This window comes from Syzygium oleosum, unplaced genomic scaffold, assembly GCF_021117445.2.
Source record: "Syzygium oleosum isolate NSW1041296 unplaced genomic scaffold, Sole_v2.1 Sole_v2.03, whole genome shotgun sequence".
Taxonomy (NCBI): Eukaryota; Viridiplantae; Streptophyta; class Magnoliopsida; order Myrtales; family Myrtaceae; genus Syzygium; species Syzygium oleosum.
The window spans coordinates 2970920-2990618 of record NW_026607487.1 but is presented as its reverse complement, the minus strand read 5'-3'; the positions used below and the strand labels follow the sequence as shown (position 1 = coordinate 2990618).

Sequence of the window (19699 nt, the reverse complement as noted above, 5' to 3'; positions counted from 1 at the left end):
ATTTTAAGATGTCACTGTACTGTGTATTATGCAACAATTTGGACACTTTTCCAAAAAAAAGGTACAACTATGCTACCGACCAAGAAAAAAGTACAACTGTGCAATAACCATTCTTTCATGCATGCGTGTGGGGGAGAGACATATTGGGTAGAATTGCATTTTCCCTCGAGATTTTGGCATCTATCGCAAATTGCCCCTGAATTTTTAGTTTTTGCAAAAAAAAATTGACATAAATAATCTTTGAATTTTGAACCAATATATAATGTGGTCCTTGAATTTTTAATTTATTAAATGTGATCCTTTAAATTTTGGTACATGTTCAAATTAATCCATAGATTATATGAAAATGTTCAATATGATCCATAAACTTTTAATTCGTTCAATAATGGTCCATGAACTTTTGATACATGTTCAAATTAGTCCTTAGACTATATGCAAATATTCAATGTTAAGTTTAGAGACAACATTGAAGCATTTTCATATAGTTCGGGGATTAGTTTGAACATGTACTCAAAGTTCATGGACTATATTGAACAAATTAAAAGTTCGGGGACTACATTGCACATCGGACCAAAGTTCAAGGAATATTTGTGCCACTATCCCTTTTTGCAATGTCCCCTTTAATGTCTCGAAATCGGTTGTAATGTCCCCTCTAAAGTCTCGAAATTGGTTGCAATGTCTCCTTTGACACCGATCATTTTTCAGTTGGAGCTCTAGCCATGTGCTTATCGTTGTCGAGTGACTAATTTACTCACACAAGTACTCTTACAAGTTAATTATTCATAATGACTTTGGTATTTTTAATGATAAAACTAGACACTTCGTCAATGTTGAATCAACATTTGATACTTGTATTATATTTCTTATAATTGATGCTCGCAATATAGCTTCGTGTCTTTTATTTTACAAGCAAAATAATTGACTTACAAAGTGAATAAATTAATTTGTGCTACTAAACAAATTGTGCAGATGTATCGTATCTTGTAATGTTAGGATTTTTTTTCTGCATTTCTTAATTTGCTTTGTGTCTTAGGGCGCGTTTAGCAAGTTGCCAAATAGTAACTATTTCTCTTCTTTTCTTCCCAGAATCAGTTTTAAAACAAAAATCCGTTTGGTAAATTTTTTATTCCCGGACACAAATTTCCAAAAATTTGTTCCCAGAATCAGTTTTGGAACATAATCAAGAAGAAAAAAAAAGTAGCTTCTTGATTCTGGGAACAAGAATAAAAAATGGAAAAGAAATTTTTCTTCTTCTTCTTCTTCTTGGCCTATGGCCGTCGTCGCCGCCGGTGACCGCCATAGGCCAAGGCCTGCGATGGCGAGGTGGCGGTGAGGTCGCTCTCGCGGATCCGCGAGGGCGACCCTCTCCCAAACCGCGAGTCACCCTCGCCGGATCGCAAGGGCGGCGGCGGGGTGGCCCTCGCCGTGGCCGCGAGGGCCGCATGCCTCGACGGCCCGGCCATGGCCAAGAAGGAAGGGGAAGGGGAAGAAAAAAAGAAAAAGAAAGAAAGAAATATTAAAAAATTCAAAATATTATTAATAAATTTTTTTGTGTAGTTATCAAACACATTTCTGTTCTATTTCTATTCCAAGGATAGAAATTTTGGGTAGTTACCAAACACTTTTAAATGCTTAGAAATTGTTCCCTGCAATTAAAAAGAATCATTTCTCTCAGAAATTAGCTTCCAGAATGTAATCTGGTTGCCATACGCACCCTTACCCTATTTTACAAGCTCTAAGAGGTCAATTTTTGAAGATGATATAAAAGTTTTGGTTGATTACATGATAGGATTGAAAGTTTGGACGAAGTTTGGAGGCCATAAACGAAACGAAGTACAAATTTTTGGTTATTTGACTGAATGTTTTCAAAGTATGGCTAGATTCGAGAAATTACTGAAGTGTAGGCCTTTTATGAAAATTTGGCTAGAGTCGACACTAGGAGAGACATTGCAACCAATTTCAAGATTTCAGGGGGAAATTGCAAAAATTGAAAAGTCTGGGGGCAACTTACAATTAGTGACTAAAGTTAGGGGACAAAAAACGCAATTCACTTTCATCATTGGGCAAATTTGCCCTCATCAAGAGGGGCTAATTAGTCACACGACAAGAAAATGGCCGGAGTGAACCCTAGAAAGACAATGTAGAACAAGTGACGGAACCTGAGAGGCAAAATGTAATTTGCCCGCCACATTGCATCGTTTCGTATGTATCATCCACTGGTAAACTTCTAAGATTCTTTTGGTTCTGCGACAACATAAATTTAATTAAAGAGGGTTCTCCAAACTAACTCAAACCTCTAATTGATTCTACTGTTATGTATGCGTTTGAACAAAAATATTTGTGTTAATGCACAGATTTGTGTATAATAACCACGCATATGAGAACATACAAAAATCATACAGGCATTCATACCTAATTTGGTTTTGGTTGGCATTGACCTTCCACTTCACTTCTTTACCCAGTGAAGACCTGCTTAGCTTCAGGAGTAACAGGCTTAGAAAGATCATCTCTCCGCTCCTGTGAAAGCCTGGATTCTAGCAACTGACTGAGCTCCATCTTACCAAGACAAGCATTATTAGGTGACCCTAACAAAGTACTATAAAAGCAATAGCCTCCTGAGCAATATTTTAATGCCATATTACCTCCCTGCCATCCTCTGTGTCTAACACTCTCAATGCCTTTTTAGGAGTCCTAACAACCCTGTGGAACAAACTTGTGTTTTGATCTCCAAGTTTCAACCGGTCTTTTCTAAACTTTTGCCTATAAAAAGCCTCCTCATCGTTTTTCAATTTCCATAGTTGAGCACTTGCCTCAAATTCCTCATTTAGAATTAAATTGTCAAAAAGAGCTGCGAAGAATTTGATTTTGTGAACAAGACAAGTGTTCCTTTGCTAGAGAGACCTGTCCAGTAATCTTCTCAAAATTTTCCCTACTGAACTTCCTCAAAGCCTTGTTCGTGCTGCTCAGCTGCTCATACAGCAAAAACATAGGAGAGCCAGCCTTCTCAGATTCACTTATGTGAAGTTTGCTGAGTTGCTAGAAATGGCCAAACAGCTTCCACAGTTTGAAGATAATTTGAATGCTTACTCTAGACGATAAAGGATTTGAACGGAGTTGGAGGTTTGAATTCATCAGGAACCAATCTTTATTAGTGCAGGGCGATTATCCAATACATCAGGAGCCAAAAAAATCAGCAGAAGCAAGAGGAAAAGACAGAAACCAAGCCTCAATTCCCAGAGCTCTATCCAATTTCCTTTTCACAAATCCCACCAATCTCCTATTAGACCTGGTGAAGAAGTTACCAATAGTATTTCATGTCCTGTAGCTCCAGGTGACAGGAGCAATTGCTTGAAATTCTCCATATCTCCAGAACGTCATCAGAGTTACTAGCTTCAGAGGTAGAGCAAAATGTGTTGAAATCTCGAGCAAGAAGCCAAGGCTGATCAATAGTTCGAAAGATGATAGTGAGCTGATCGCCAAGTTGTTTCCTCTCTCCAGGCTTATTAGCAGCATAGATGACAGAAAAGTAAGAAGTATCATAATGCGAGTTTTCAAGACAGGACCAATTAGAGAAATTGCTATTAACAATCTGAGTAGCATTTTCTTCTTGAGTTTCTAAAACACAAAACAATTGAACATCATTCTATCTGACAAGATCCTTAACAATTCTATGCTTATGGGGCTTATTAAGACCCCTCAAATTCCAGCATACAATGTTCACGAGGAAAGAATTGAGGAGCAAGACATACCATCTAGCTTTCTTTAACTCAGCTTCCATATTAGTATTCTTCCTTGGACCTCTTTTCCGATGAATGACTTGCTTCTACACCTCACCAACAGTCTTCCTTGGAGAAAGTTTAAAATCACCCAGGAGGAATAGCCCCATCCTTATCAACTATCAAAGTCAACGGAAGCCTCCTCCACTTCGGGCAATATGTCAAGCGCTTCCTCTTCTTCCTTCTGAACAGCAACAGAGGCAAGAACTACAAACTGATATTTAGCCGCACCCGCCCCAGAGAGAACACTAGTAATAGCATTGATTGTGAAACCTTAGGAGAGGACACATCAGCCAAATTCTTAAGGAAAGACACTTTTCAAGGAAACCATTTCAAACATTTCCGATTCTTTGGAAAAATGACGATATCTGGAGCAATTAGCACATTGTCCAGAACCCCAAGGTACTCCAACTGTGATTTTAACCATTTCATCATCATCCAGCCACACGACAACATTCCTAGGCAATTCTTTAGACGAAATTCACCTCAACACAGATCTTTTGCATAAGAAAGTCTTGTCCCATCTCTCGTAGCCTTGTCAGGATACAGATACACCAATTGCACTAGTTTTGTAACTCAAGCCCTCCATTGTCATAAGGTACAGTAGAACTCTCTGTAGCTTAACCCAAATAAGAGTTTTCAACTCCAAACTCTGCAGTTCAGGCTTCCATTTTCTCAGCACAAGAGGATAGTGTGCAATTGGTGTGTAATGATTAATTGCAGTAGATTTATAACAAATGAATTAAACCTTCTTGCTTTTGCATCTTGTTCGGGTATTTACATGAAGTTTTGGATGAATTAAGCTAATTTAATCCGTAAAAGTTTCATGGGAGTTGTAAATAATTGCCCATCAAAATCCTGGAAGCATGTGTAACGTGCTAGATTGCTGATATTCCTTTACAAATTCGTAACTTCAAATCTTATTTTCTGCCCAAGAATATTATTTTGGTTCTCTTCCAATTTCTTCTGTTAGAACTCACTCTCACAATTAAATTACTCGTAAGTGCAGAGTTCTCTTCTCTTGTGCATCAGGTGAGATGATACCTAGAGTCAAACCATGCTTAGTAGCTTTCTCTCGAAAAGGACCTTTGATGAGCTGCCTATATTAATATTCTTCTGGTCTTCGGAGTATCGACCTAATAAAGAGCATTGCAAGAATTCAAGTATCTCATAATCCATTCAACCCAATGGCACAGGATCGGATCTGATCGGACTTCATTATGCGGTCAGCTTGACCTGGTAGGCTAGCAGCATTTGGGACGGCCAGTCTGGTTTGGTCCCGGCCATCTCAAGTTATATTACTCAAGCAGGTGCTAATTTCACAATTGACAATCATATTTTCGCTTGATTTTGAGACTGCAAATTAGGAAGGGGCCGGGATTTTCTTTCTGGCCATTAAATTAGAATGGAACATAGAAGCAAATAAGGTCCCCCATTGGCGATAGAAGAGCCTTGAGTAAATTACTCACAAATCGTCTAAAGAACAAAATGAAAGAGTATGAATCTGAATTTGATTGCACACTAATCGGTGTGGAGATTTGTATTATATTTATAGTATGTACATGAGCGGAAGAATCACAATTGAAAAAAAATTTACAAAAGGTAAGAATCTACAATATTAGCACAACTTGTAAAAGATTTGCTCTATCAATGAGATTGGCATAGATTGCAGAAGATTGACGTTATTAATGGGATTGGCATAGATTGCGGAATATTGCTCTATCATGGGAGATTTGCTATCTCACAAAAAAGTCAGAGCAATAAACTAACAATAGATCAAGAGATTAACTGGTTGGGACAAACAAAATGCCAAACTGTTAAAAAAATGTCTCGAGTTTGAGCCCGTTGAACAAACACCGAAATTACAGCAGGCGGGTCTATCTTGATAAATAAAGTCCAAGTTAGAATTTTGTGATCGTCTGCAATATTGTTTAGCTTGCTGGCCGTACTCCTTACATCAAATGCTTAGCATGTGAAAGGAAGAAGAAGGTGTGAGGGGTTCTAGGTTCCTTACATGTTTCACGTGGAACCTGGAACCTATCCTCGGGTACAGGATCCTCATTTTTTGGAATCTGAAACCTACCAGTCGGAACCTGGATCTTGAAACCTACTCGATCACAGGTTCTAGGGTCTAATAGGTTCTTTTTTTTTTATTTTCATTTTTAGTTAAACAAAACGAAAATGAACGCAACAATACTGAATAAGCTTGTCATTCACTAAAGAGAATACAAAAGACTAGTTTTCCTAACATTAAGGTTAAAATAAATACAATTAAAATGAGAAGTCATTGCGTGAATCGATACTATGGGTGAGTAATTTCATGTTTCCTACAAGTTCCACATGGAACCTACTCTATCACAGGTTCTAGGTTCGCTCCACCCTATCACAGGTTATAGGATTGGTTCCAAGGTATACCCAAGTTCCACATGTATTATTAATTGAACATTTGCAGTAGATCATCACCTTTAATGACCATCACTTGCTGCTATGATCCACTGACCACAACTTATATTTATACACATGAAGAATATAAAATATTAACAAGTCATAAAATGAAAGCTCAGATTAGTGGTTCCAGATTATACACTCATCATCTAACGCCATGAAATATCGTAGAATCACGCGAAGATATAAACCAAGAAAAAATACAAAAAAACTTGTTTAGGTTACCTGAAACCTATATATTGAAATAGGTTCTTCAATTTTTTAAATTTGGAACTTACCCTAAATACCCAAAATCTGGAATCTGCAAGTTTCCACCGATTAGGTTTTCAAATTCTAAAGTAGAATCTGAAATCATGCTCACCCCTGGAAAGAAGAAAGCACGAAGACAAAGAAAGCAGCAAACTCACGAGCTACCATTTAACGAAGAGGGCCCTCCATGCATTATAAAGGACCCACTAGCTGCTCTCGCTCTTTTGGCCATACATGAAAATTCTGCATCCTGGCCGCACGTGGAATTGGCAAAGTAAAAGATTGTAGGCTTGTTTTGTCTCTTGTCCACATTACTAACTCTTTCGTGCAAGTCAAAAAGGAGCCGCCGGAGCCCATCTTAACAAATGTGAAATAGAGATAAGCTCTTTATAAAGGGCAGAGGAGCGAAGGTGACGGGAATGTCTTTGAACACCGAGAGAAGAGAGCCCTGAGACTGCATAGAGGAAAATTGTGCATAGAGTTCTTCTCGTGAGGGTTTGCTTGTTGTAATTAGATCCTACAGTGATTTAGTCGGTTAAATTTTTATAATTAGAATTTGTTTAATTCCTTGAGCTAAAAAGTTTGTGAGTTATTGAGTATAATTGGAGGCTGGGAAATACCGAGAGAGTGTGTGGGTGTTCGAGTGATTGTAATCTCTATTGCATCGCTTGTCTCTATAGTGAAATTTTGTATTGCTTTTTTCGTGGACGTAGTTACCGACATTTAGACCAAACCATATAAATCCGGTGGCCGATCTCCATCCTTTCTTACGTCTATTTTATCTGATTTGCTTGTCTATGGTCACAACACAAACAACTCTTGAACAAGAAAACAAAAGGCTTACAATTCTTGAAGAACCCTTGTTTTGAGGCACATCATAAGATCAGCTTGCTTGATCTATACGAAGAAGACACGTTCTATTGGCACTTATCCTTAGATTCTTAGCCATAATACTGAATTGATGCATGTAGGGCAGCTTATCCTTAGATGCTTTGCAGAAACTTGGTCCTCCCCAAACAAGACATTCTGTTGGAAATCGCAAAGGATTTTTCATATCTCAAGGAGACTCTTCGTAACCCAAGTTCATCTTGGTACTTGGAATCTAGAAAGTTGTTACCTAGGAGGTTATGTCTTTCAAGATAGTCTTTAATGTTATGAATCTAGACGTGTCTGTTCATGTGACTAGAGTAAACGTAGAGTCGTGTGTTAATCCTATATATATATATGTGTCTTGTAATCTTTTTTATATAGTACAAGTAAATACAATAATATTTCAAATTTTCTTCTAACACATTCTCATAAACTAAAGCAATCATCGTGCGTCAAGCATTATAATTGTTTCCTGTATAAATAATGACACTTCACCACGTGGTGGTCGGCTTGTGTGGATGAAAGCTTTGTGCTTCTGGAGCACCTAAAACTCTCCCCAGGGTGTAGGATTTTCCATGTGCACAGCTTAATAATCTGGAATTTTGAACATTGCTGTTCTCTTTGCAACCACGACGCGCCAGAATGATCTCCACTTTACCACGGCACGGATCTTGCACCACGCCACCCTGGACCTTGAAATCCTACACTTGCGGATGCCGAAACCCATGCTGAATGGACTGATCCCTAAATCTGTGCCGCTGCTCGATTCATTGACGAAAGTATGCTCTGGCGTCCACATCAAATTGCCAGGGAACGGAGATGGCACTTCGAAAAGCTCTTCAGGAGATAAATGAATGTTCGGTACAAACGGTCCTTGTGAGTGAGCAGGATGATGACTGATGTTTGTCGCAAACGGTCCTTGCGAGTGAGCAAAAGGATTACTGCTTTCACCGGCACTACAACTGGATGAAAAGTCCTGCCTTGCTAAGCTGTTTGCTATGGTGGGATTAAAGATTTTTGCATTGACATGACTCTGTGGCCCCAGACAATCTAATTGTCTGTTCTCTGTGACATTGTAGTAGCGCAATGCTGAAGCCAATGAGTAATTAAATTCAGGAGTTACTTCTGGTCTATCTGAATAAAGATGCCGTTCGGTTTCAGCTACCATAGAGATGCAAAATGATGGATGTGCCAATAAAGAAATAGGATCGCTAAACTATAAAAGATTAAGGAAGCCGAGAATAAAAAGATAGAACTTATATAACATCACAATACCTTGGTTTAGCACTGTGTAATCTAGATGATGAAGAGGTGGGCTCAGACCGACTAACGGTTCTGTAGGCAAGGTGGTCAGGGCTCTCGGAGGAGTGATGCTGGGTAGGGCATCGCGCGGCACCCATTGATCCTTGTTATCGTAAGCTTGCCTTTTTAAGTTCTGCACCAAAATCTGTCGATCGAGCAGCGGATTCAATCAAATCCAAAGTCAAACGAATACTAATGAATTTTCAGAGAAGTGATTGTGGCATATACACTGCCGTGTAGACGAACTAGTCCAATACACAAAGGCCCTTCTTTAGCTCTATATAGACGGACACTCGGGTACTCGATAGTAAAGTTTCAGGTTATGATTTTATGTACCTTCTGAGAGCGGGTCAATTTGTCTAGCGATTGGTAAGTTTGGCCGTCAAGTGTTGCTTGAGTAACTTTCATTACCAAATTGAACAGTATGCTGGCCTTGTTCGAAGCTTGGTAGTAAGCGTACATCTTGTTATCGTCGACCGCACAGGTGCTGGCATGTCTGACAATCGTCTCCCATGTCCGGTTGGTGATCCCAGTGCCAAGTATCTGAGGTGACACAACATCATGCTTCGAATAACATGTTAAGAACAAGAGAAATTAGCGCGGCTCGGAAGAGAAATAGATACTACGTTTCTTAGAGAGGACACATCGACTTCGTGCAGCTGGAGGAAATCTTGAACGGTGTTGATTCTTCTCGAACTCATGCGTTTATGTAGAGGGCCGTCTTTGGCTATTTTCTGCAAACGCCATACTTCATCACTCAGAGATGGAGGGTGGTGCTTCTTGCTCACTGCGCATAATAGAGAAAACTTGTCAATCTTTAAGGTTCTATGTGGTTGTCTGAATTTCTAGTCAGGATAGAACTGGATATGATATGGCATGAAATCTAAGAATTTTGTTATATTCTATCAATTATTTGATAAATCACAATAATAAAGTTGAAATTTTCACATTATATCCTGTCCATTGTTTAATATAAACAACACATCAGTGTAAATGAACATATAAATTACATAAATGAAGATGGTAATAATCTTTTATGACACTCTTAACTACTTCCGAAAAATTGGAAAATATTTTTCAAAAAATAATTGGTTATATCTCTTAGCAAAATCAGTCAATTAAACATATTTTCATTATCGATAACAATTTATATCTAGCTATATTCGTGGATAATGAAAATATTTTTTATTTATTTATCTTTGTAAGCGATTCAAGCATCATTTTTCGGAAAAAAATATTTTCCGAATCTTTGAGTTCTTCCGTGAAACGAATGCATCCTAAAGTCTTTTGAAGGTCCACAGATAAAATCGGGAATTAATGGTAAAAAATCAACATGATATTGTCAAACGAGAGGCATCGAAACTAGGGCATTGCAAACTTACACTCTCCTCGACGATCTTTAACGACAAAACTTTCACTTCTCGCTTCCCTTATTCTTATTTCTGCAGAAACCTTTTGAACAGCTCGAGCTCCTAACCTGAATTTCCGACTTCTCATCCAGCTCGAGTTGTCGGTGATGATTAAATCACGGAGGCAACCGATTCCGCCTCGCAAGATCACAGTCAGCTCCCCAGTTATCAATGGCCTTTTCCCTTCCCTTTCGCAAACGATATTGCGAGCAAATTCCTTCTCGGTCCAATCCTCTCCCTTGTCCGACCTGAAATCGCCGTCAAGGACAATGATATCGAGCTTCATGGAAGATAGAGGGCCACTTGTAACCCTCTCATTGGTCCTGCCATCTACTAGTTCGATCCTGAGAGGAGTACCGTCCTTGGCTTCTATCTGACTGAAACTGAAGATGGTTGCCGGTAATTTGGTAACAAACTGCAGTCGCAAACTGCTTCCTTCAGAAGTTCCAACGGGATTCGACGGCACTCTGCGATATAGACTAGAAATACATAAATTCTCCTGTGCATACGGGATGTTGAAGTGTCGATACAATGTCGGAAAACAATTTTTCTTGTACTTGAAACCTTAGTACTGTGTCCAGTATGAAAATACTAATATGAAACAAGATCAATATGGCCTCTTTTGATTGGGATCTACCTTGAAGGTTGATGCAGGAATACAAGGAACACTGACCTTAACGACGGATCATGAAAGCGCGAGATCACAAGTTCCACTTCCTCACTAACCTGCTTGATGCAGAATGTAAATCAGATTGGAAGTGAAATTTTAAAACCATGCAATACTTATGTCCTGTTTAGCATCATGATCACAAACAGGTGATTTCCTTACACAAAATGCACGACAAATCTTACGTTTCTACAGTGTGATGTTTTCAAATACAGGGAACCTCTGCATAGCATACCAATCAAAACAAATAACTAGAAAAAGGAAGAATTCATTTGATCGGTGGATAAAAGGATTCATCCCCCTTCATAAAAAAAAGAGGTGAAGGGAAACAAATATTTATATTTTATTTGGAATTTAGTTATGACATCAGAATTCACAGATCTTTAATCGATGACAATGAACCCACCAAATAAATCACTTCAGAAACAGATAATTGAAACATTCCTAATGTAAAGCAGTAGAGCAAATCAGGACTTCATGAAGTATCTATCTTTCACAAGAAACAAGGCATGGACAAAACCCTCTACATCTTTGTGATGAAAAGTGCTTTGCCTGAGCCATACTTTTTGGTGATTTACAATGGAAATGACCAAGATTAAAATGCCCACTTTGCCGACCAAACATCTGAATCACCACTAGAAAAGAACCTTCTCAGTAGAAATCCGAACTACATCCACGACATGCTCACTGAACATCACTAAACCAGATAAATGAATTGTGATATGTTATTGAAAAAAAACCGAAGAGTCACATACTAAGCATAACAGAAGTATGAAATCGTCAATGGATTTGTGAAGAACCAGACTCGAGTTCTTCTCAAGCAACATAGCTAGTGACTGATACGCATAGCATACCACTTTCCGCAAGAGAGGCTCGACAAAAGATGCAAATTCACCCAGCGACAGTCCTCTGGTCACATTGCTCCAATGACTGCAAAGTAATCAAGAATCCGAATCAGGTCTGTTAAAGTAATACACAGTCAGAGACACTAAAATTGGAATACAATGGTCCCTGGTAAAGTAATTCTACTTAATGTTACGCCTTCTTTTTGATCCTCGAGCTGAAGATCCGGAACCACCCTCCTGAAGTTGCCTTTTGACCATCTCCAGAGAATCGAAAACACTTAAATTCATGTCCAGAGTTATCAAAACTTGCAGTGTTTATAGATACAGCAACAGACACTGCTAAACCCACAGAGAATACATAGGGAATTCAGATTTGCCCACCGCAGAAATGACATTGACTCGAGCACACAAATAGTTCTATTTGACCTAGAAAAAGAAACATGATTAACACAAAATATTTCAGGTTTTCATCTACATTTTCCCCCCATTAATTGCATTTTGACAAGTCCAAGCGCCATCTACGGGCCTTTTGGAATCATCAACTGAATTCATGACGGACCCCCATGAAGATTGGGCGAAATTACCCATTAAAAACCAAGATTGACTAACTGACTGACCAACAGTGTGACAGCTACATTAGCCGCACGATCTAGAAGATATAAAAAAAATTGTCCTTTCTAATGTTTTCCCAAGTGGGATTTGAGAGAGACACACAGTGGCATCGACCTGTAGAAGTTTGAGAGCAGCCGCGTCCTGTAGAGTGGTCTTGTACTGAATAGGAGGGGACGATCTTGTTAGAAATAATAAAACCGATTTTAAATAAAAAAAATCTAAGTTGGCTTCTTTAACTGCCAATGAGGAATTTGAGTCAAAAGTAGGATTTCTTTTAGCCACATGAAATAAATAAGGATGCCGACACTTTTTGCCTTTGGAATGATAAGGGAAAGCCAACTGGCTTGCCTCTCTGTCAGTCGGCAATCTTCCCTTTCATCAAGAGGCGATGATGCATATAGAAATATATGCAAGAGTTTGTTTAGTGAGTCAAGCATAGAGAGTGAAAGAGTTAAGCTTGTATGAGTGCAGTGTGTTCTCCTTGTAAAGCTTGCACGAAAGGCATTTTGAATCTATCTCTCCTTCCTTTGTGTGTTTGTGTGCTCTTCTCACCAAAATTATTGAAAGTTTCTATATTTTTTGGTTCCAACAGATCTTTAGATTTGAACTCTCACTGTTGCCCATTGTCTTCAGTTGAATTTCTCTTAAGAAGTCGCCGAAGGTCTGCGCGGCGATGGGTGAGCGCTAGAAGCTGTGGCCGAGTGAGTCGGTGCGAAGAAGACTGAAAGGCATAATAGGTGGGCTGCCCAAGATGGGCCAAACCCAGCCCATGAACCACAAGGCTTACAAGGTGATTATTTATCTTTTACTATATATAGTTGACTCCCGAAGGAAAACGAATGTGATTTTTAATAGATACAAATAAGACACCTCTTCGAAAGAATGTCTTCTTTGGTTTTCCTTCTATACACTAGTAGGTACTGAAGATAATTAAGGATCGCTCTCAAGTGTGCAAAGTGGCATTTAATCTGGGGAAATTTTGGGTATGTTCGTTATGTGATATGCATATACGATCGGTGATACAAGTTGATGATTATTGGGCATGTTTTTCGTGTTATTCGAATGTGTTTCGAATATGTTGATTGAGAAATGTTGATGCACCTAGGGGACCGGCGGACCCGTTATGCGACTAGACGAACCGACGGACTCGAAGTCAACGATCTCGGATTGAGCTCAAATTTGGTCGGCTGAAGCAAAATGGCGTGCTGATCAATACTCACGCCGTTGGCTATGACTAATGATGGATTTTTGCAATTCGGGATCGTTTAGATGGGTTTTTTTTTTTATTATTTTAGTATTTTTTATGGGTTAATTTAGTAAAGGGCAGTTTTGTAATTTTGCGTTTTGATGTTTATTAATCCTACTAGGGTTAGGTTTGGAGATATATAAGCTTGTTTTAGGGTTTCGTTTGAGCATACTTTTGAATAATTTGATTGTTAATTGATTGAGAGAACAATTTGTTCCTCGTTATCGTTTCGATTCTTTTGTTTAGCCTAATTTCTTTCACGCTTCGGCATCAATTGATATCAGAGCACTGGTTATCTGAATCAATGGTTGAACAGAATCGAGGTGCTCTAAGACAGCGTGCTCGTGGAGGCTGGGGGCGTGGAGTCGTTCCTGATGCAGATGAACAGTCGCGTCTGAGAGACCTACGAGATATAGAAATTCAGGAATAGAGAAGGCGAATCCAGGATTTGGAGTGACGTCTTGCGGAGGCAGGGCTTGACGCTTAACCCGAAGAAGAAGCAGAATCTGAGGATCCATTTGATGATGAAGAGGAGGACGTAAACCCTTTCGGGGTTCTGAACCAGAGGCGGAATTGAGGAGTACGACCTGGAAATCAGCGCTCTTCTCAAAATTTCAGGATGAAGATCGAGATTCCCGAGTTTAATGGTAAGGCTCATCCTGATGAGTTTATTGATCGGTTACATACGGTAGAACGGATTTTTGATCTTAAAGACCTAACTAAGGGGCAAAAAGTGAAGTTAGTGGCTATTATGCTGCGAAAATATGCTTTGATTTGGTGGGAACATGTGAAAAAGCAACGCGCTAGAGAGGAGAAGCCAAAGGTGGATCGCTGGAAGAAGATGAAAAAGTTGTTGCAAATTTTTTTTTGCCTACCCATTATAGGCAAGAGGCATTTATCGAGTATCATAACATTAAGCAAGGTGATAAAACGGTTGAGGAATTTACAGAGGAATTTGATCGCTTGCAGATGCGTTGTGATATGGTGGAGGAAGACGAGCAGATGATTGCTCGATATCTGGCAGGGCTGCGATATGAGATCTCTGATGTTGTCCAATTACAGTAGTCTTGGACATATGAGGATGTGTGTAGATTAGCCCTAAAGGTGGAGGGGTAGTTTAAAAGAAAGAGCAGTAAGTCTAAGTGGTCTAGCAGCGGTTCTAAGTGATTAGGCATCAGTTCCAAGTAGACAGACAAAGAGTCCCGAGGGAAAGCAGGGAGTTCTTCAGCCCCGGCGGCAGTTAAGGGCGTTGGTTCAAAATCTGCAACAAAAGGAGAGCAGGGTAGTGCTGGATCTAGCAGGGGAGGAGCTGCAGGCAAACGATGTTTCAAGTGTTAGGGACTCGAGCATTTTGCTGCTGATTGTCTGAACCGACAGTTTGTGACACTTGTAGATAATTCAACTTTTCATGAAGACCCAACTTATGATGAATCTGATGGAGAGCAAGAAGATGCGGATCTAGATCAGGAGGACATTGTCTATGCCGATTCTGGTGAGTCTTTAGTTGTGCGTCGGGTTTTAAATATTGCTGAGGTAGATGATGAATCGTGGCTCAGGCATAATATCTTTCATACTAAGTGCACTAGTGGGGGAAAGGTGTGTAGTATGATAATTGACGGGGGAAGTTGCGAGAATGTGATAGCTACCACTATGGTAGAAAAGTTGGGGTTGAAAACTGTCGAACATCCTCAACCATATAAGCTGTCATGGCTTAGGAAGGGGAATGAGGTAAAAGTGAGCAAGAGGTGTTTAGTGCAGTTCTCGATTGGGAAGAAATATACTGATGAAGTGTGGGGTGACGTAGTTCTAATGGATGCTTGTCATATTCTGTAGAGAAGACCTTGGCAGTTTGACAGGAAAACACAGCATGACGGATTCAAAAATACGTACACCTTTAAGAAGGATGGTCGGACTATTACTCTGGGTCCTTCAGATTTGAGAAAAGAAGGGAAAAGTAATATGCTTTCCAAATTAGAGTTCCAGGAGGAGGCGGTGAATGCCCCAGAGCTTTTTGCTGTTGTAGTCATGGAGCAGAATCTTGATAGTCTAGAAATTTCAACCAAAGTTCTGCCTATACTTGAGGAGTTTGCTGATGTCGTACCAGAAGAATTGCCACCTGGATTGCCACCCAAAAGGGACATTCAGCATTGTATAAATCTCGTTCCAGGAGCTGCTATTCCTAATAAGGCAGCTTACAGAATGAATCCTAAGGAGCATGAGGAGATGCAGAGGCAAGTGCAAGAACTATTAGAAAAGGGTGCCATTCGAGAGAGCATGAGCCCTTGTGCAGTATCGGCTTTGTTGGTTCCTAAGAAAGACGAGTCATGGAGAATGTGCGTGGATAGCAGAGCTGTCAACAAGATCACGATTAGGTATCGCTTTCCTATCCCGAGATTTGATGATTTAATTGATCAGCTGTATGGAGCGACTATCTTTTCGAAGATAGACTTGAGGAGTAGATATCATCATATTAGGGTGCGTCCTAGAGATGAGTGGAAGACCGCTTTTAAAACTCGAGATGGCTTGTATGAGTGGATGGTGATGCCTTTCGGGTTATCTAATGTGCCGAGCACCTTTATGAGACTGATGAATCAGGTGTTTCGTCCTTTTATTGGCTAGTTTGTCATTGTATATTTCGATGATATTTTGGTTTATAGTGCATCGACTGATCAACACTTACAGCATTTGAGAAGGGTGTTCGAGACATTGAGGGAGCAGAAATTATATGCTAATACCAAGAAGTGTCACTTCCTTACTGATTGTGTGACCTTTTTGGGATATCTCGTGCTTCCCGACTTTAATGAGATTTTTGAGGTGCATTGTGATGCTTCAGGTGTTGGTATTGGGGGTGTCCTGAGTAAAAAATGTAAACCTGTAGCATTCTTTAGTGAGAAGTTGAATGAGGCGAAAAGGAAGTATTCAACTTATGATAAAAGAATTTTATGCTATTGTGAGAAGTTTGGAGCATTGGAGGCACTATCTTATTTTGAAAGAGTTTATCTTCTTTTCTGATCATGAAGCCTTGAAATACATCAATGGGCAGCACAAATTGAACGCAAGGCATGCAAAGTGGGTGGAGTTCCTTCAAGTTTTCAGTTTTTCCATCAAGCATAAAGCGAGAGTGCTAAATAGTGTGGCAGATGCATTGAGCAGAAAACACTCTTTGCTGTCTACGATGTAGGTAAAAGTTCTAGGTTTTGATACTTTTTAAAGATTTATATGTTGATGATCCTCATTTTGGAGATATCTGGAGGAAGAGCAAAACGGAGCCTTTTCAGCAATTTCAGATCGTGGAGGGTTACCTATTTAAAGGTAACATATTGTGCATTCCTCAATGTTCTTTGAGGGAATCTATTATTATTGAGGGATATGCAGGCGGTTTAGCTGGGCACTTTGGCGTGGATAAGACGAAGGCCTTGTTGAGTGAACATTTTTATTGGCCTCGGATGGAGCGTGACGTGACGCGTTTTATAGAGAGGTGCAGGGTATGTCATGTGGCAAAGACCAAGAGTACTAATGCTGGACTGTATATGCCTCTACCTGTTCCAGTTGCACCGTGGGAGGATGTCAGTCTTGACTTTGTCTTGGGTTTGCGAAGAACGCAGTGGAGTAAGGATTCAATAATGGTGGTTATCGATAGGTTCTCGAAGATGGCCCACTTTGTCCCGTGTAGCAAGTCCTATGATGCTTCACAGGTTGCTCGATTGTTTCTGCAGGAGATTGTTAAGCTGCATGGAATTCCTAAGTCCATAACCTCAGATCGTGATATGAAGTTTGTGAGTCACTTCTGGCACACTCTTTGGAGGTATATGGGCACAAGTTTGAAGTTTAGTTACTCTCATCATCCTCAGATTGATGGTCAGACAGAAGTTGTTAATCGAAGCTTAGGGAATTTGCTGCGGAGTTTGATTGGAGATAATCCGCGACAGTGGGACTTAACATTGCCTTAGGCAGAATTTGCATATAACAGATCTGAGAACCGAACTACAGGCAAGACTCCTTTTGAGGTGGTTTATGGGCGTAATCCAATTACTCCATTGGATCTCACACTGATACCAGTTCTCAAACAATTTAGTTCGGAAGCTGAAGAACATGCAAAGCATATCAAAGAGCTGCATTCCTAGGTCCATAATCAGATCAATAGGCAGAACATGAAGTATAAGCAGCGCGTGGATATACGCAGGAAAAGAGTCGTCTTCAAGGAAGGTGATCTAGTTTGGATTCACTTTAGGCAAGAACGATTTCCAGCGGGTAGGTTTGGCAAGCTTCAACCCAGAGCTGATGGACCCTTCAGAGTTTTGGATCGAATTAGTGACAATGCTTATAAGATCGATTTGCCGGGTAAGTATAATGTATTCGAGACTTTTAATGTAGCAGATTTGTCACCTTACTACGCTGAAGAGAAAGAAGATCCTGAAGAGGTTGACGACAATGAAGACGAAGCAGATTCGAGGACGAATCTTTCTCTAACAGGGGAGGATGATGCACCTAGGGGACCGGCGGACCCGTTATGCGACTAGACGAACCGACGAGCTCGAAGTTAACGATCTCGGATTGAGCTCAAATTTGATCGGCTGAAGCGAAATGGCGTGCTGATCAATACTCACGCCGTTAGCCATGACTAATGATGGATTTTCGCGATTCGGGGTCGTTTAGATTGGTTTTTTTTATTATTTTAGTATTTTTATGGGTTAATTTAGTAAAGGGCAGTTTTGTAATTTTGCGTTTTGATGTTTGTTAATCCTACTAGGGCTAGGTTTGGGGATATATAAGCTTGTTTTAGGATTTTGTTTGAGCATACTTTTGGATAATTTGATTGTTAATCGATTAAGAGAACAGTTTGTTCCTCGTTATCGTTTCGATTCTTCTGTTTAACCTAATTTCTTTCACGTTTAGGCATCAAATGTATTTCCCAACATTGGTATCAAAGCCCTCTTACTTGTTTTCTAATCATGCATGTGAATGCCCTCTGAAATTGAAGTGTATACTACCCGTTTTTGTTTTGGTCTCGTTTTTGGCCTGTTTTCTTTGCATCGACGTATTATTCATGCATGTTTCGATTTGTTCCTTTCGACAAAACTTGATTTTGATTAGACAGATAGAAAATACTCGTTGAGTCGAAAAAAATGAGGGCCGGCGCATCACCGGAGGAGGCCTCACGCGCCCTCACGAGCTAACACGCTTCGTAGGCGCGTCTGCGATATGGCCAAGCATGGCCGTGGCGAAGCGGCGCGTTTGGTGTCACAAACACCGATGCTGACGTCAGTAACAAGAGGATCCGGATTGATCGGATCCTGACCCGATCGACTCGTTGACCGTTGATTCATTGACCATTGACTCATTGACCGTTAACCGGTCGGATCGGTTCAAACCAGTCAGAATGCCCCCAGTGCCTCCTTTTTTTTTTGGCCCGTATGAGCTCATCTGAACTCCGATTGGGGCGTTCTTGGTATCGGCGTGTTCGTATTGGAATGCTCTACATTATAGTATATTCATATGACATGTTTGTTGCATTTATGAATGTGGAAATGAACGATGAACTCTATGTATGCAAACTTTAGGGTATATTCTTTGGTATTTTCTCTATGTTTTTTGAAATACAAGTGCTGGGTCACATGTATATGAATAAGCATTCCCTATCTTAATGTATCATGAATTATGAGTAATCCTTTTTGTTCTGCGTTTGTTATAGGAACGATGGTACATACGATAAGCACTCCGATAATCCCAAGAATAGCGGCTCAAAAGGAGAGGCTTGAGAAACTTAGAATTAAGTTAGCTCTTTATGGATGGGACGCTGGAGATGATATGATGACGCACATCATCAAGGTCATAATGCTGGAATATGAGATGGTCGGACTCCTAAAATGCACTATTCCTGAGGAGTTGGGAACAATGGTTGATAAGGTTAGGGAAACCTTAAACGGTCCAAGTTATAAAACGCTTGTGGAGAATTTCTTGAAAGAGTACATAAGGGTCTAGGCAAGGAGAACGTCAACTCTTGCATTGAATGGGTCTTGATGCAAACCGTGGCCTGAATCTAGGGATTTTCCGGGCGCCTCTATTTTGGTGCCAAAGAAAATGAAATTCCCTAAGAAATTCCATAAGTCTTTTCCTGTCTATGTGCTGCATAGGTACACTTGATGTTGTTTTTTTATGACATGGAGTCACTTGTGTATATGTTTCAAGTTAATATTTCATGTTCTTGAATATTTGTCAATATATTATTAAATATTTGATTATGAAAATTTGTGGTTTTTTCATTTGATATTGCCATA

General features: G+C 39.9%; 1 protein-coding gene across 1 annotated transcript; it reads right to left on the bottom strand.

The window, feature by feature from the left end:
* Positions 1-7815: 7815 nt before the first annotated feature.
* On the bottom strand, positions 7816-12081 carry LOC130137613 (calmodulin-binding protein 60 B-like). The gene is made up of 9 exons (XM_056309284.1): positions 12039-12081; positions 11758-11899; positions 11573-11648; positions 10725-10777; positions 10025-10518; positions 9269-9429; positions 8979-9185; positions 8616-8787; positions 7816-8405 (listed from the first exon to the last, which is right to left on the bottom strand). The coding sequence occupies exons 1-9, from the start codon at positions 12079-12081 to the stop codon at positions 7927-7929; spliced, it is 1827 nt and encodes a 608-aa protein (XP_056165259.1). The 3' UTR covers positions 7816-7926.
* Between the last annotated feature and the right edge of the window lie 7618 nt (positions 12082-19699).

What these genes read in the sequence shown, in the direction of transcription:
- LOC130137613 (XM_056309284.1), bottom strand. Translation starts at nt 12,081, where the DNA reads ATGGCGCTTGGACTTGTCAAAATGCAATTAATGGGGGGAAAAT. An exon ending in TCGAGGATCAAAAAGAAGGC is followed by an intron (nt 11,649 to 11,757) that starts GTAACATTAAGT and finishes ATTACTTTGCAG; the next exon opens with TCATTGGAGCAATGTGACCA. An exon ending in TTTCATGATCCGTCGTTAAG is followed by an intron (nt 10,519 to 10,724) that starts GTCAGTGTTCCT and finishes TCTATATCGCAG; the next exon opens with AGTGCCGTCGAATCCCGTTG.